This window comes from Streptopelia decaocto, assembly GCF_964273445.1.
Source record: "Streptopelia decaocto genome assembly, chromosome: 11".
Lineage (NCBI taxonomy): Eukaryota > Metazoa > Chordata > Aves > Columbiformes > Columbidae > Streptopelia > Streptopelia decaocto.
The window spans coordinates 4,978,058-4,992,735 of NC_138666.1; the positions used below are offsets into that span (position 1 = coordinate 4,978,058).

Sequence of the window (14,678 nt, forward strand, 5' to 3'; positions counted from 1 at the left end):
GACCCCCAAGCAGCTGAAAAGAGCCTACCAGTTAATACTCACTATGTCTGGTACAACTAGACACAAAATTCTTTGACCTCAGCCACTCTGTTTCCTCCTTCTCATTTTGAAGGCCTGGCTCCTTCCTACTATCAAGATGAAAGCTTCTGAGAGAGTTCAGTATCTACCTCAGATTAGTTCCAAGGTAGGTGGCTAGCCTCTAAGCTCCTTTAAAATAAGAATTCCAGCTTGTTTCCTAGTTTGCTATTAATGCATTCTTCCCCTGAACTAACTAAAAAAAAGCACTCTTTCTTTATGCAACTAATTCCTAACAAGCTATCCAAAAGTGAAAAAAATAAAAAACCCCAAAATCATAATGTATTAAAACAATTTCATTTTTGACTAAGTTATGCTTCTAAACCACTACTTTCTCCCCTTTTATAATCTTTTACTAGCTAAGCTTGTCATGTTTCAAAGTTAAAGATTTTACTCAACATGCCATTATGCCATGAATATTTATAGAACCTTACTAAAAGTCTCTCTAAGAATATACAATCCTATTGAAATGACTGTTCACCAAATGACCTTTTATAAGAACCACCTAAAATTACCAAAACTCACATGTAAAATGCTCAAGTGCTTCAACCAAGCTATATTGCTCTATCAGGAACTACAGTGTAAAGACAAAAGGACTTGAGTTGAGATCCTTCTCTCTGGAAGCTATTCGGAAATATTAGCTTATGTCTAAAAAAAAAAAAAATAAAACCACTCTTTCGATGAAAAAAAAAAGTATGCTTAACAACTTGTTTAGGACAAATTACCAAATTATCTGACATGTTTTAGAATACCATTATTATTTAGCCTTGAATTCTGGAAACTGTACACTATAAAACCTATCAAAGCTTATGGAATTATTCAAAGAAGGGCTTTACTGTTTGGGGAAATAGTCTGAATTTTCAATTCAAGTAAGATACATACCCAGTAACAGCTTTTCCTGTAAAGAGTATTTCTGAACTTGGTTCATCCTAGAAAGCAATCTAAGACTGAAGAAATAGGCATTTTCAAACATATCCGAAATAGACAACTTGAGCTGCTCCAGCCCAATGCACACAGAATTTCTCACATTCCTCAAGCAAAACCAGCTTTTGGGAAGTTACATAATTAAAGCCTGACCCAAGCACCAACTGAAATCAGTAGCAGAACTTCCCCACTTGCTCCACTGTAACTGAATCAAGCCTCCTGTACACAAGAGCAGAGGCAGATCTGGAGCACATGAAAGGAATAACTGCAATGGTTAAGTACTAAATCCTGATGGCCTCAACTCCACACTGCTGTCAGCAGGTTTCACACTTCCATCACAGACTTAAAAACACCAACCAAACAAAAACGCATATTGGCAGTAAAAGCAGAAATATACACTGCAAAGGGAGATGAAGCTGTGAACAAAAGGAAAGAGGTTGGTATATAGCCTAATATTACAAATATTTACATAGGAAACAGTAAACACCTAACCAAGGGGCACTATCATCATCAAGAAGGGCAAAGAAGGGCAAAAGCAACATAAAAGAGCTGAGAAAAAAAGCAACCAACCATACAACACTCCAAGTGGGAAATAATCTCTTGAGAAAACGCTATTTAATACAACAGAGAACTAAAAAGTAGAAAATAAGTAACATCAGAAAAAATAAAAAAGAAATGAAGGCAGCTAGCTAGTGGCTTCACCATCGAGGACGATAAGGGAACAGCACCAGTGTTAACACTTGGCAGGGCATACAGACAGCACGGGGGTGGTGGGGTGGCAAAGACATCAAGTAAGGAAAACCACACCCCAAATCAAAAGTTACAAAATGGTCTCAGAAGAAGTGATGGTCCCATTTCCAACTACATTCAAAAACCAAGAAATGCAGCACAAGAGTAGTGAAGAGACAAGCCACCACGCTGCTCAGGAGCGGCCAAGAGGACAGTGCCAGGGGATGCCGAACTGCTGAGACCTTCAGCTTCAACAGGCTGCCAGCCAGACCCAGCAGCCCTTCCTCCTCTGCTCCAGCGGCACATCGAGATCTTCTCTGCTCCCTGCAGCCCAGCAGCACATCCAGATGGCACATCAATGGCACATCAGTGAGACAGGCGAGTGCTTTCGATGAGGTTCCACTCGTGCACAGCAGGACATACACACCAAACCAAACAACTCCCCACCTCACCTCAAGAGATGCACTGAGCTTTCAATCATTACAAATATTAATGGCAACATCTGCCAAAAAAGAAAATAAATATTTCCCTTTATTTAGAAGCCAATGAACGAAGCGTTGGAAGAATAACTAGCACATCTACATAGCTGATCAGCATGATAGATGAGACCAAAATTCCAGATTTCCTTGCTTCTGTTTCTAATCTTCAGTTACTGCTGACGTCCATTACCTTTGTATTTCTCACTTGCTCCTAGTTTCCCAACTATTCTGATCTGTAAGGTAACCTGGTTGGTTTACTTCCTGTTCACTTTCCTGCAGAGTTAAAATAACAGAGAAAAAGCTACTATTTTGTGACAAAAACCCCACACTTTTCTTCACCTCACTCAATGTCAGATGAAAGATGAAACCCCACATTTTTACATTTATTAACGTAAACTTTACAAGATAACAGGTAATTTCAGCTACACCCTAGGAAGTTCTAATCTCAGATTTTAGCTATAGCATCTGTGCCAAACAGCAGATAAAGGCTGATGCTACTGCTTGTGATATTGGCAGAGTAACTGTTTTTTGAGTTACAGCTTCATCATATATTAATGTATTAACTGCAAAACTCTCATGCAATGAAGTAATACTCCTACCAAGGCAGACCAGACCCCTTTCCTCAGAGAATAGCCAAGCATAATCTAGAAAAATTAACACCACTTTCACTCAGAAGTTTGCCCTGTTATTAAAACGTACAAAGAAATAAAACAAGCCATCTCCTGAAGTTACATACACTGCATGCATACAAAAATAAAAAATATTCACATTAAAGAGGCACAAGAAGCTCTGCTGAATGAGTGCCCACACCTTGAGGAGCAGTTAAGAATTTTATGAGCCCTTACACTTTGAAAAGTGACTTTCCAAACCTGAGCTGTGTTAACCAGATCGGTCTGTGGTCCTAAGAACAGATAACTTCAGTTCCTCTGCTTCTGTTCACAACCTTTTTACACTATTGTCTGACAAACTTCCTGATCTCGCTTTGGTTTACAATGATGCCAATGAAAGTCTCTGTAGCAAAGGAGCCATCAAGAATCGAACATTTTTGTATCCCTTACTCTCTTGCCAGGACACTGCAATAAAGGCACTGCAGGACCCCTCCATTCCTATCAGACACCTTTAGAAAAAAAATCAGACCAGCAGTCACAAGAACAAAACAAACATCCCAAAAAACACCCCCAAACAAACAAACAAACAAAAAGAACACTTTTTTATCATTAAAAGCAGGAAATCTGAAAAAGCTATCTTACATGCTGGAAACAGAAAAGTTGGATCCCTTCACAAAACAATTACCCCAGACTTACTTTCCCCTTCCCAATTCACATGAATTTAAATATCTTCCCCTTCTCCTCCCATCACAGAGGAACAGAGGGGTTCACACTGAACACCTCTGAAAAAACACAGTCTCTTGCCTTCATGGAGCTCTTAGGTACCCCATTAAAGTTCTCAAATCCTGTACCAAACACCAGAATGCATATGAGTGCAGAGAAAGAATGTGGCAATAGAATGGAACATGCAAATAAACAAAGGAAAAGGTAACAAGTGTAGTTTAGAGCAGAGGGTGGGGAACAGGCACACTGAACCCAGCTGTGCACTGTCACACAGAAGCAGAACAGGAAAAAAACAAAAATCTCTGCAATTTTAAACATAAGATTCTAGGGCCACTGTGCACATGATGATACGTATATGTTGTACTTTGTTTGAGCCAGTATGGGCCAAACACATTTTCTGGTCACGCACATGAAATGTCACCCTTCCAAAGGTGTCCCACTGAGATTCTGCAATGGTCCATTAACATTTCAAGCATCCAAAAATAAAATACATCACTAAGCATTTTTAAGCATTACTTGCAACGTAATAAAACACATAACTGTTTTATCTATGAACCTGAAAAATAAAGTTTATTATTAAAATAAACCTTATAATTAGTTTTATAGCCTGTGAGAGAAGAGAACTTGACCAAGCTTGAAGGGACTTGAACCTGCCTTTACAGACTGACTCTGGGACAGTCTGCCACTAACGGAAACCCGGAGTCAACAGTTTTTTGCAAATACCTTCAGTCAGAAATCGGAGGTTTTTGTTTCTATTAAAATCCACGCAACCATAAGCCAACGGGCAACCACTCTCGGTATGAGACGCCAACGACAGCGCTCTGAGCAGTTGTGCAGCACAATAAAACACCAAAGGAAAGACACGCAAACAGCCGAGCTGCTCCTGCAGCGCCAGGGCCCGGCCCGGGCGGTCACGGCGCTCCGTGCTGACGGGACTTGTGAAACCGCCGGCCGAGCTGCCCGAGTCCCGGGGGAGGGGCGGCGGGGGTCCCGGCAGCAGCGCCCCGAGGCCGCGGGCCGAGGCGCGGACGGCGGGGTCGCCCGGAGCGGGCAGAGTCCGGCCGGGCCTGGGCCGGGCTGGGCCTCAGGCCGCGGGCAGGCAGCTCGAGACGAGTGGCGCTGCGGGGGCCGTGGGAGGGCACCGGGCGGCCCCCGTAGGCAGGAAAGGCCGCGGGGGCCCGCGGGGCCGCGTCCCGGCCGCGGCCACCGGCGGGCAGGGGCAGCCACGGTACGCGGGGCCTGGGCGGCCAGCACCTCCCGGGCCGAGGCAGCGGAGACCCAGCCCGGCCGACGGCGTAGGGAGGGGAGCAGGGGAGCGGGTGAGCGGCGAACGCCGCGGCAGGCTGGGCTGGGCTGGGCGGGGGACGCCGCTGCCCCACTCACCGGGCCGGTCCCTGCAGCGGAGGAAGCGGCAGCAGCCAGGCATTCAAAATGGCGGCGGCGCGGCCGCAGCACCGATACCGCAGGCGGAGGGATCCGCAAGCCGGCACGCTCCCCTCAGCCTCCGGGCCTGTACCGGCCGCGCGCGGAGATGCGGCGGCGGCGGCGCGAGCAGTAGAGCGGCGGCGCGGTACCGGCGGCTGCGGGGCGGAAAAGCCTGCTCGCACTACTTTTCTTGGCGGAAGCACCCGCGGCTCCGGTCTTGCGAAGGCGCGGTGCGTCAGCACCGTGGCAGTCACTGATGACGTCAAGCGCGGGGCGGTCCCCCGCGGCGCGCGCTGTTCCATGCTGAGGCCGCGCGGCCCGGGACCGGGGCTCCGCGAGCGGGGTTCCGGGGCCGTGCGGGCTGCCCGCCCGTCCGCCCAGCCCAGCGGAGCGGCAGGGAGGGCGCTCTCGGCCCGCGATTTCTCGCGCTGCTGAAGCGCTGAGCGGTGACCCCGGGGACAGCGTCGCGCCCTCGCGACACCGCGGCTCGGCTCTCCGCCGGCAGCGGGCACGGCGCAGGGCGCCTGGCGCGGGAAATGTGCGGGGAGATTATTCTAAGAGCAGATCCGGGGAGGAGGCCGAGCACCGACGGCAGCAGCCCCGGCAGAGCTCGGCTTGGGGACACCAAGCTGCCCCTCGGGGACGCGCGGAGCGGCTGCTCGGCCCGTCCGGAGCGGGGTCTCGAGAGGGGATCGAGCCGGCCGCGCTCCGGGCAGCCGCTTTCTGCGCTCCCCAGGACCTTTCACCACCTCGACAGCCACTGAACGCCAAGAAGCTGCGCACTTGTAGGGACGCGCGGGACAGACGGGGCTGCCTGGAGCGCAGTGCAGGACAGACCAGGGGTGCGGAGCGACGGGCCGTGTGGAGGCCGCAGGGTCAGGGATCCCTCGGGACCCGCACCCTCGCCTCCCACAGCGAGGACCGGGCACAGCGCCCGGACCCCCGCGCTGCCCCGGCCTCATGACGCGCACAGCGCCCGGGGACCGAGCCCGCCCCTCAGCGGCAGGTGGCGGCTCATCCCGCCCCGTGTCCCCTCGGCCCTGTCCGTTCCTCCCGGGTTTCCGCCACCGTCCGGCGCGGCAGCTCTCTCTGCCCGCGGGAGCGCGTCCCGCCGCGGCCGCTTCTGGGCCAGGACCCGCCCGGGGCGGCCCCGCGGGGCGGGCGTGGCTGGTTGCCATGACAACCGGCGCTACCGGCTGTCGGTGACGTCACCGCAGGCGTCACGCCCCCTGTCGGTGGGTGAGGCGCTTCCGCCGCGCGGGGTGTGGCGTCATCGCCGTGCGCCGCGGCGCGGGGAGGGGCCGGGCCGGAGGCGGCCGCGGCGGCGCCGGGCGATGGGGGTCGCGGAGGAGCCGGGCGATGGCGGGTGAGCCGCGGGCTGCGCTGCGCGCCGGGCGGGCCTGCGGGCCGGGGCTCTGGGGCCGGGGGTGGGGCCGGCAACCGGGCTCGGGCGGCCGCCGTCCCCGGGGCCGCAGCGCCGGCCTAGGGCTCGGGCGCGATGCCTTGTTCGCTCGGGGGGTTGGGGCTCGGGTCTCTCTCCGTCCCTGCGGTTTGGGGACTCCCGGGGCGCTCCAGGCCGGGACTTACGGCTCCCTCTGTTCCCGGTGCAGGTGAGGCGGCGGCCGGCAGCGGGGATCCGGGAGCCCCTTGGGCGCCCCCATGAACGAGCGTCGCGGCTGCCGGGACAGCGCGGGGCGTCATGAGAGCGGGACACGAGCGGAGCCAGGAGTGCCTCCCGCCCAAGAAGCGGGAGCTTCCCGCCGCCAGCACCGGCACCGAGGCGGGACGGGCGGGGGGCGCCTCTGGCGAGGGCCCCGAGTGGGCCCGGACTGGCGGGCCGGGGGCTGCTGCCCTGCGCTACGGCCCTGGCGAGGCCGCGGAAGCGGTGGCGGGGCTGACCGTGGACCAGTACGGGATGCTCTACAAAGTGGCGGTGCCCCCCGCCACCTTCTCCCCCACGGGTCTGCACCCCGTGGTGAATGTGAGCCCCCTGCCCCCTGCCTTCAACGTGACCTCGCCAGTGATCCAGCACCCGGGGGTGTCCTACCCCCCCATCCACTACGCGCAGATCCCCCCAGCGTCCCTGCAGTTCATCGGCTCGCATTATGCGGTGCCCTACGCTGTCCCAACGGGCTTCCTGCCTAGTCCGCTCCTGTCACCTTCCACCAACCTCACGGCCTCTCATGTCCCCCACTTTGTGCCATATGCCTCTCTCTTCATGGAAGAAGCCGCTCCTTCCCCCCAGACTACCTCTTCTACCCACAGCTTCAGCAAACCTGCTTCTGCAGTCTCTCCTTCTGGCCAGATGCAGCATCACGCTGGGACCCAGCCATTAGATATCGCACCAGGTAGAATTCCTGTTTATTACCAGATGTCCCGCCTCCCACCAGGGTATTCAGCCTATGAGGCCCCTTCAGCAGGTGGAAGTGCAGAGTCCCCTCAGCAAGATGGTGAGCTCAGTTCAGAGGTTGCTGCTGCTGCCAATGGCGGACAGAGGCACCTGGAGCAGAGTGCGAGGAGGACCAGCGAGGCTGTGGACCCTGCCGGTGGTAAAGGTGAAGACTGTCTGCCAGGGACTGCAGCAGGATGTGCGGTCGACGGACAGTTCCTTTCAGGTTACCAGACGTTGGGAACAGCGGTCTCTGTGCCAGCTCACAGAAGCACCCCAGACACTGATCTGGAGGTTCAGAGGGTGGTGGGGGTGTTGGCATCTCAGGATTATCAAGTTTTGGCAGCCCAGACGAAAGACGACCCGAGCCCTTTAAACCTTTGCCATAATATCGCTGATCAGCAGGGGGAGTCAAGGGACCCGCTGAGGAACGCAGCGGAAAGGGCCGCTGCTGACAAGAGCCAGAGCAGGAGCCCGTGTGTGAGGTCCCCTGAAGAGCCGGTTAGACAGAGACAGTTAACCAAAGGAACGGTGATAGCCAACGGCAAACCGGTGCAGTTCCCGGTCGGGTCTGAGCCCATGAGGTCTTCCAGTTCAGAAGTCCTGGTAGGGCGCAGCCCGGACGCACCGGCTCGAGGAAACATGCTCGAAAAGGACGTGGCCCCGCTGCAGCCACTCAGCTCCTCACACTTGCCCTCCCACTTCATGAAAGGAGCCATCATCCAGCTGGCCACAGGGGAGCTGAAGCGGGTGGAGGACCTGCAGACTCAAGACTTTGTTCGCAGTGCGGAGGTGAGCGGGGGCCTGAAGATCGACTCCAGCACCGTGGTGGATATTCAGGAAAGCCAGTGGCCAGGGCTTGTCACGCTGCATTTTGTGGTTGGGGAGCAACAAAGTAAAGTGAGCATTGATGTGCCCCCGGAGCATCCCTTCTTTGTGTATGGCCAGGGCTGGTCCTCCTGCAGCCCGGGGCGAACTGCTCAGCTCTTTGCTTTGCCCTGTCACAGGCTGCAGGTGGGCGATGTCTGCATATCAATCAGTTTACAGAGCATGAACGGCAGCTCCGCTTCTCAGGCTAACCACCCTCTCGCAGATCAGTTGGTGTCTACTAGGGAGAGATCTGAAAGAATGGCTCAGGGGTCCAGAGAATCGTCTGACAGAGCTGCTGAGAGGAAGAGCCACACAGACAGGGACAGCGCAGCCCAGGGCTCTCGTGCAGAGCCCTCCCAGCCTGAGGCTCAGCACAGCTGGACAGCCCCAGGCTTCCAAAGATACAGTGCGCAGGCAGAGGAGCCGCGGCCCTCCCTGCCCCGTCCCTCCTTCATTCCCCAGGAGGTCAAGCTCTCTATCGAAGGGCGTTCTAACGCAGGGAAGTGATCCCTTTGGGCTGTGAGGGCGGGCGTCCCCTGAGTTGCACAGACTTTGCGGCAGGTTCACCAGCACGTTCTGCCCCGCGGGACTGGGTCTGTCCCAGCCGGCCCGGCGGCTGAGCACGTCCTGCTGGGGAACCCGGGGGCTCCGTCCCCTCAGGGAGCAGCGACAGGCTGGCTGGGGTAGAGAACGGGGATGACGGGAGCATTCCAGAGCCTGGGGCTTCCTCACCCTCTCAACTGAGCGGCTCCCTGCGGGGCAGGGCTGAGCGTTTGGGATGGGTGGGAGATGAGGAGGCTGACACGGCTTAGGGCAGCAGGTAAAATTGCTGAAGATTTTATTCCTCCTTTCTCATGATGGGGAGAGTGGGCCCCACTGGTGTTACAGGGGCTCTACTCCCAGTATCCCTTTTCTTCACACATGCACTTTAAAAGGACCGTTCGCCGATGGAGCTCTTGAGGGCAGGATGGAGACGCTTCTTTGGTGGTTCTGTTTAATGTCTGTTCCACTGAATCCAACTGCTCTTTCTTCTTGCAAAGAATGTACAGAAATGAGTGAATCACGGAAATTCAAGAGGAAGGACCAAAAGGGTGGGTTTGGGTGTAGGTGAATAGGGAACTTGAGCACTTGGGATGGGAGACATCAGTTTCCTGCTACTAAATACATTTAATTATTTGCCACCAAATCAAATCTTTCTCCCCATCCTAACAACTTAAAGAAAAATCTCTTGGGCTTATAGCTTTTGCAGAGGCTTAGCCTAGGAGTGAACAGGGTTGGGATTATTTTGGTTGGTTGGAATTTTTTGTTTTGCTTTGTTTTTTGGTGTTTTTTTTTGTTTGTTTGTTTTTTGTTTTTTTTTTTTTTGTTTTTTTTTGTGTGTGTGTGCTTTTGTTTTTTTTTTTTTTTTAATTCTCATTTTCTTTTTTAAGCCGGTGTAAAATATGTTTAGCATTCTCTAGGGAAGGATGGAAACACATCCTTTTCCTGTGAGAAGACTGAGACTATTTTGTTATTAAATCAGAAGAAAACTTTCCAGATGGCTAATTCTTCCCTGCAGGCAGTTTCCTGAATAAGCTCTGGACAAGAGATGAGTGTTTGTGCATGTGCAGGCAAGGTACAAAGTTTCTGGTGAGTACAGTTCAATGATTAATATAGGGACTCGAAAAATATCGAAGCATCACAGGGCATTTTGGTGTGTTTTTGTGTTAGTTTTTTTGATGCTTCACTTTGGAGTTCCTCTGTAGAACGTGGTAAAATCAAGAGTAGTCTTTTTTCATGGTGAGATTTAATACAGATGTATATTAATACCTCGTTATGGTAATAACACTCCATTCAAGTGAAGGCTCCTGTAGTTACACTAATTTGCCCTCTCTGATGGTGTGTTATGACATCAGCTCTAACTGCTTAGCTAGAACAAAAGTAGTCATTATTATGCTGAGGATAAGAGTCTTCACTGACTTAACTTGAGTTAGTATTCCGTGCATTGAGGTGCCCGTCTCTGTGCTAGGACCAGGCTTTTGAGAGGGTTTCTCTTCAGAGTGCAGGTGCTGATGCTGCTCCTGGTGTTCTCGTTCTGTTTGCCGTCTCCTCTCGCCCTCGCAAGGTCCTGCTGGCTGCGGGGGCACCGCGTCCCCTGCCCCAGGTGCCTGTGCTGGCGCCTCGGGCAGCGCTCGGCTCATGGTGCTGCTGTCTCAGGGCTGCTCCACGTGCTCCTGGGAACGTGTCCTGTAACGGGTTGGCTTCAGCTGACTGACAGAGGGGGCTCTGCCTGGGTACGGGGTGAACTGGAGCGTCTCTGAAAGGTCCCTTCCCTCCAGGCTGTCAGTCTGTGTTCTTCACACAGTCTAGATGTTTCGATTGCCTTTGAGATGCCTGCGCCAGGACAGTTTCTGTTCAGGCCCTAGGTGAGGTGTGTGCTCCTCCCGTCTGTGCCTCCCGGGGGTTTCTCTGGGGTGGGGGTGCTGCCTGTGTCACTGGTTGCTTCCCATCTCATCAGCTGTGTGTGAAATGTATGAAGTCACGGTGATGCTGTCATGTGCAGATTCTGCCTCCTTGGCTGCAGCAGCTGTGGGAACAGATGTTGTTTACATGGCACCATTTGTCAGTAAAATGTACTGTCTGGGCCCAGTGCTTGGCCTCATCTCCATCTTTGTGTCACTGCTGCTGTTCGTTAGACTCTCCTACGCAAAGACCTGGACTAATGTTGGGTTGTACTTAATGCTTGGGATATCCAGGGTGTTTGTGGCCAAAGGCAGAAGGCAGAGCAGCCCAGGTCCTCTTGCCTGTTCTTTGCATGGTGCATGCAGAGGCACTCAGAGCTGTGGCAAGCAGCTGAGGGCTCTGGCACACGGACGGCGTGTGAATGTGGACGGGCTGGTTGCACACAGGGAATGTGCAGGGCTACAGGGCGCAGAGCCCCTCGTGTGTCTGTGAACACAGAAGCCTGTCTGGTAGAGAGGGTTTGGGGAGCTGGCCTTATCTCAGGTGTTGCTGTAACTGCCACCCTGAGCAGCGGTCTGGCAGGGCAGACGCTGATGGCTGAGGCGATGCGCACGTGGCTTAAACAGCTTGGTGCTGTCGGCAGCTGGGTTTGGCCAGCTGCACATCTGCTGAACGCAGTTCTGAGCCCTGCAACAGTGAGTTGGACCTCGGTGCTTCTGCCCAGACTCCCCATCAGCCCCACTGTTGTGCCTGTTCCAGCCGCCAGCTCTTCTGTGGAAGCGGTGGTTCAGGACAGGTCTCACGGTGGGGGTTGGGATGAAGAATCTGGGCACCTGGCTGCTGCCCCAAGGGCGGAGGGGGCCCCGGCAGCCCAGCTTGGCACAGCTCTGGAACCTGCCCTTTCTGGGTCGGGTGGTTCCGCAGCCTGTGGTGGTGGTTGTGTTGAGGCTCTCCCGAGATGGGGAGTGTGTGCGACGGGCTCTCCTGGAGGCAGAAAGGCTACGAGTGAGCCCATGGAGGAGGTTTTTATTTCTTAGGTTTACAGGGAAAGGAGGAGATAAAGCCAAGAAGACATTGTGGAGTGAGGTGGTTATCCAGGCTTTTCTGCTGGCAGAGACGTGACAGAGAAACGTACTGTTTTCCTGCTGCTGTTGTTGTGAAGGGGAGGAGAGCTGTGGTCTGTCCTACCCGCAGGAGGAGGAGGAGGAGACCTCCTGGCCTTGGTTTACCCAGCTCACACTCGTTGGCAAGAGCCTGTAGGATGCAATAACGGGTGTCTGTAGCCATCTGTCCCATCATGAAACATTCCTCGGGTCAGCTGCCCAGCAGGCCAGGCCTGTTTCTAGGCTGTGCTCCACACTGTTGCTCCAGGAACGTGAACTTGCTCCAGGTGCCGAGCGCTCGTCACTACCAGACTATGCAGAGGAAGCTCTGTCTGGAAAGCAGGAAAGCTGCAGAGGCCCCTCTGCCTCCCCTTTCCAGCAGGCGCGCAAGTATAATGCACTTTTCACATTAAGTGTCCCTGCCCCCTGTCCCTACCCCACACTTGAAGTCACTTTCCCCTGTAGAGAACCAACGATCCTCGTTACTCAGAAAATATTGTCAAAGAAACTACAGCAGTGTGAGTAGCCCAAGCGCTAGTTCCTGCCCGCAGCATACACGTGCCTTTCCCCAGCATCACTCACAACCAGGCTTTGTCTTGCAGGCTGTCCTAGGGCCTGAAACTTTGCAGAAGCTGCTAAGACGGCTACGAATGCACATTCTGTACAGTTTGGCCCAGGGTGTGTTCCATGTATGGCTTAAAGTGCTGATGGTCAAGGCCCTTCCGTGGATGTCACCTCTGTCTGTGGAGGACGGGGCTTGTCCCTCATGTCCCTCTCGGCTGCCCCCCCGCAGACGTGCCCACGCTGTTCTTGTTTTCCGCTTCGCGGCACCTGGTGCAGGGGAGGGTTTGCCGCGCACCGCAGCGGAACAACGAGCGGCACTGGGGAGCAGCCGGGCTGCCCCACGCAGGGAGCTCTTTGTAGATACGTGCTGATCCCGCAACTATAATCCCAGTATGTAATGGCTGTATTAACATGTAACCGACCACGTTGTATCTAAAGCCTTAGAACTAGTCAGGTGCTCCCCTCCGACCTTGTTCCTTACCCTTTCCTCCTACCTGAACTTTAACAAAGCATTAATAATTCTAAGGATAATCTCTATTTTGTTGTGCTTTTTTTGTAACTGTTTTAAATAAATCAATTTGTACTGTATATTTGTACTTTTGGTGAGATCCTTTTTCCTGTTTTACCATTTTAAGTCTGTACTTGGCTACACACAGATTGTATTTTTATTGTTAACGCTCTTATGAATATTGCATTTAACTTGTTGACTCTGTAAACACAGTATATATCTATATATATATATCTATATATAAACCAATAGCTTTTCCTTTGGTGTTTGAGACTTTTTGCTTGTCTGTAGCATCAGCGATCATTAGGATGTGGCTTCTCTGGTCTTACACAGAGTGATGTGGAAAGCTGTGACAAGGGCAAGGTGCAGGCTGTCTGACAGATGGACTCGAAGCCAAAATTCTGTGTTCAAATACTTTTGCTTTTATGTGGTCTCTTTCTTTCTTGAAGCCCTTGGAATAATGTTCAGGTGCCTCTGATGCTGCAGGGAAAGTTGCAGCTGCAGTTTGCAGAGTGAAGCTACGTCTCTGCTGGCCAAGGAGAACACACGAGATGGAGCATTAGCAAATACTGCGAGAAGCAAGCTCTGTCGGTTTGAGTGTGAATGGACAGAGGTAAGAGATGAGATCAGAGAACAAAGGAGGATATGAACAAGGTAACGTGGAACTGAATATACCCAGATCTGGTGCCTTTTCCCAAAGTGAGGTGAGGATGGCTCCTGGATGTCAGTTTGATGTGACGAATATGTTAAAACAGCTTCTGTAAGGTGAGCAAACAAGATCTTACAGTGGCATGTGGAGGAAATAGTAGTAATTAAATGCTTTTTGTAGCAAGCGTCCACAAGACTGTAAGGTTAATTCACTATGATGAAAAAATGCAACATTATGTACTTTGAAGGCAACTATTCTGAGCATTAACTGGGGCTTTAAGGGACTTCAATCAACAGGTCTTCAAACCGAAAAAAGAAAAAGAGGGAAAAATCAGGTTTCTAAGTAGTCCGTCTGAAAGAGTTTTTTTTCTTGTTTTAACTTTTCTGATCTTGAGTAGGAGTCTTGTGGTCACCATTTCTGAGGTCATGCAGGGAGGCAGCAGTCGGAGAGGATGGTGGCTCCTGGTGAACAGACCCCATGTAACTGCACTGGAGACCTGAACTGGAAATGCTGTGAGAGCTGGAGAGCTCTTCAGGCCACAAACCAGAGATGTGTGGCACACCAGTGTTTGCTGGGCTGATGTTTGGAAACCACAAAGCTATGGCATGCGTTTTTACATCCTCATTCTTAAAGAAACCGAATAAGGGAGAGTATGCCACTCGTTTGCCCCCCACATCATCTGGGCTAATGTTTTCCTTTTTCCTGTTTAAACGTGCCTAGATTTAATTTCCATAGTTGCACAGTTTCATAATGATTTCCATTAGCAATGGTAACCTTTTCCTATAGGTACAGCCTATCATCACATTTTTGCCTTGGCTACCTCTTGAATAAACTAAAGGTTTAAATTCCTTTCCCTCTGGCAGGTTTTCCTGGACTCAGTAGCTGTCCATGGCTTCCCCCCAGCTCACCCTTTTCCATGTTCCTTTCATCAGTTTTGCTGCTGAGTGTGGAAGCAAAAGCAACTTTCTTTCCTACCTGTGTGGTTCTGTTTACTAACAGTTCCCCCCTCCCCCCACAGTGTTATTTGCAGAGACTGCTGAAAATCACTTTCAGTCACAGAGGAATTTACTATGAGAATGAATAACTTGAGTGTGATTTGTGGCCCTAGACAAGCACTGTTGCATTTGGCTGTATTGAAATGGTTGCACTAGCTCAGCATCTTGTGAAGTCATGGGACCACTGAGGTGGGA

General features: G+C 52.4%; 2 protein-coding genes across 6 annotated transcripts in view; one reads left to right on the plus strand and one right to left on the minus strand.

Annotated features, from left to right (window-relative positions):
• AP1G1 (adaptor related protein complex 1 subunit gamma 1) overlaps positions 1 to 5,154 on the minus strand; it is a 43,646-nt gene extending 38,492 nt beyond the window's left edge. The window contains exon 1 of one of the 3 annotated variants that reach the window (XM_082062721.1): positions 4,922 to 5,154. The gene's annotated coding sequence lies outside the window, so the exon portion shown is untranslated. Of the gene's footprint in view, positions 1 to 957; positions 974 to 4,261; positions 4,396 to 4,921 lie in introns of those variants that run through there. The other 2 variants (XM_082062722.1, XM_082062723.1) reach the window with 2 other exon arrangements.
• A 1,067-nt stretch (positions 5,155 to 6,221) lies between these two features.
• ATXN1L (ataxin 1 like) lies at positions 6,222 to 13,097 on the plus strand. 3 transcript variants are annotated; one of them, XM_082062860.1, is made up of 3 exons: positions 6,222 to 6,329; positions 6,574 to 8,252; positions 12,370 to 13,097. In XM_082062860.1, the coding sequence occupies exons 2-3, from the start codon at positions 6,663 to 6,665 to the stop codon at positions 12,700 to 12,702; spliced, it is 1,923 nt and encodes a 640-aa protein (XP_081918986.1). In that variant the 5' UTR covers positions 6,222 to 6,329; positions 6,574 to 6,662; the 3' UTR covers positions 12,703 to 13,097. The 3 variants fall into 3 exon arrangements, with proteins under 3 accessions (XP_081918986.1, XP_081918987.1, XP_081918985.1); XM_082062861.1 differs by having other exon boundaries at positions 6,574 to 8,144; XM_082062859.1 differs by having other exon boundaries at positions 6,574 to 9,851; positions 12,370 to 12,507.
• Positions 13,098 to 14,678: the final 1,581 nt, after the last annotated feature.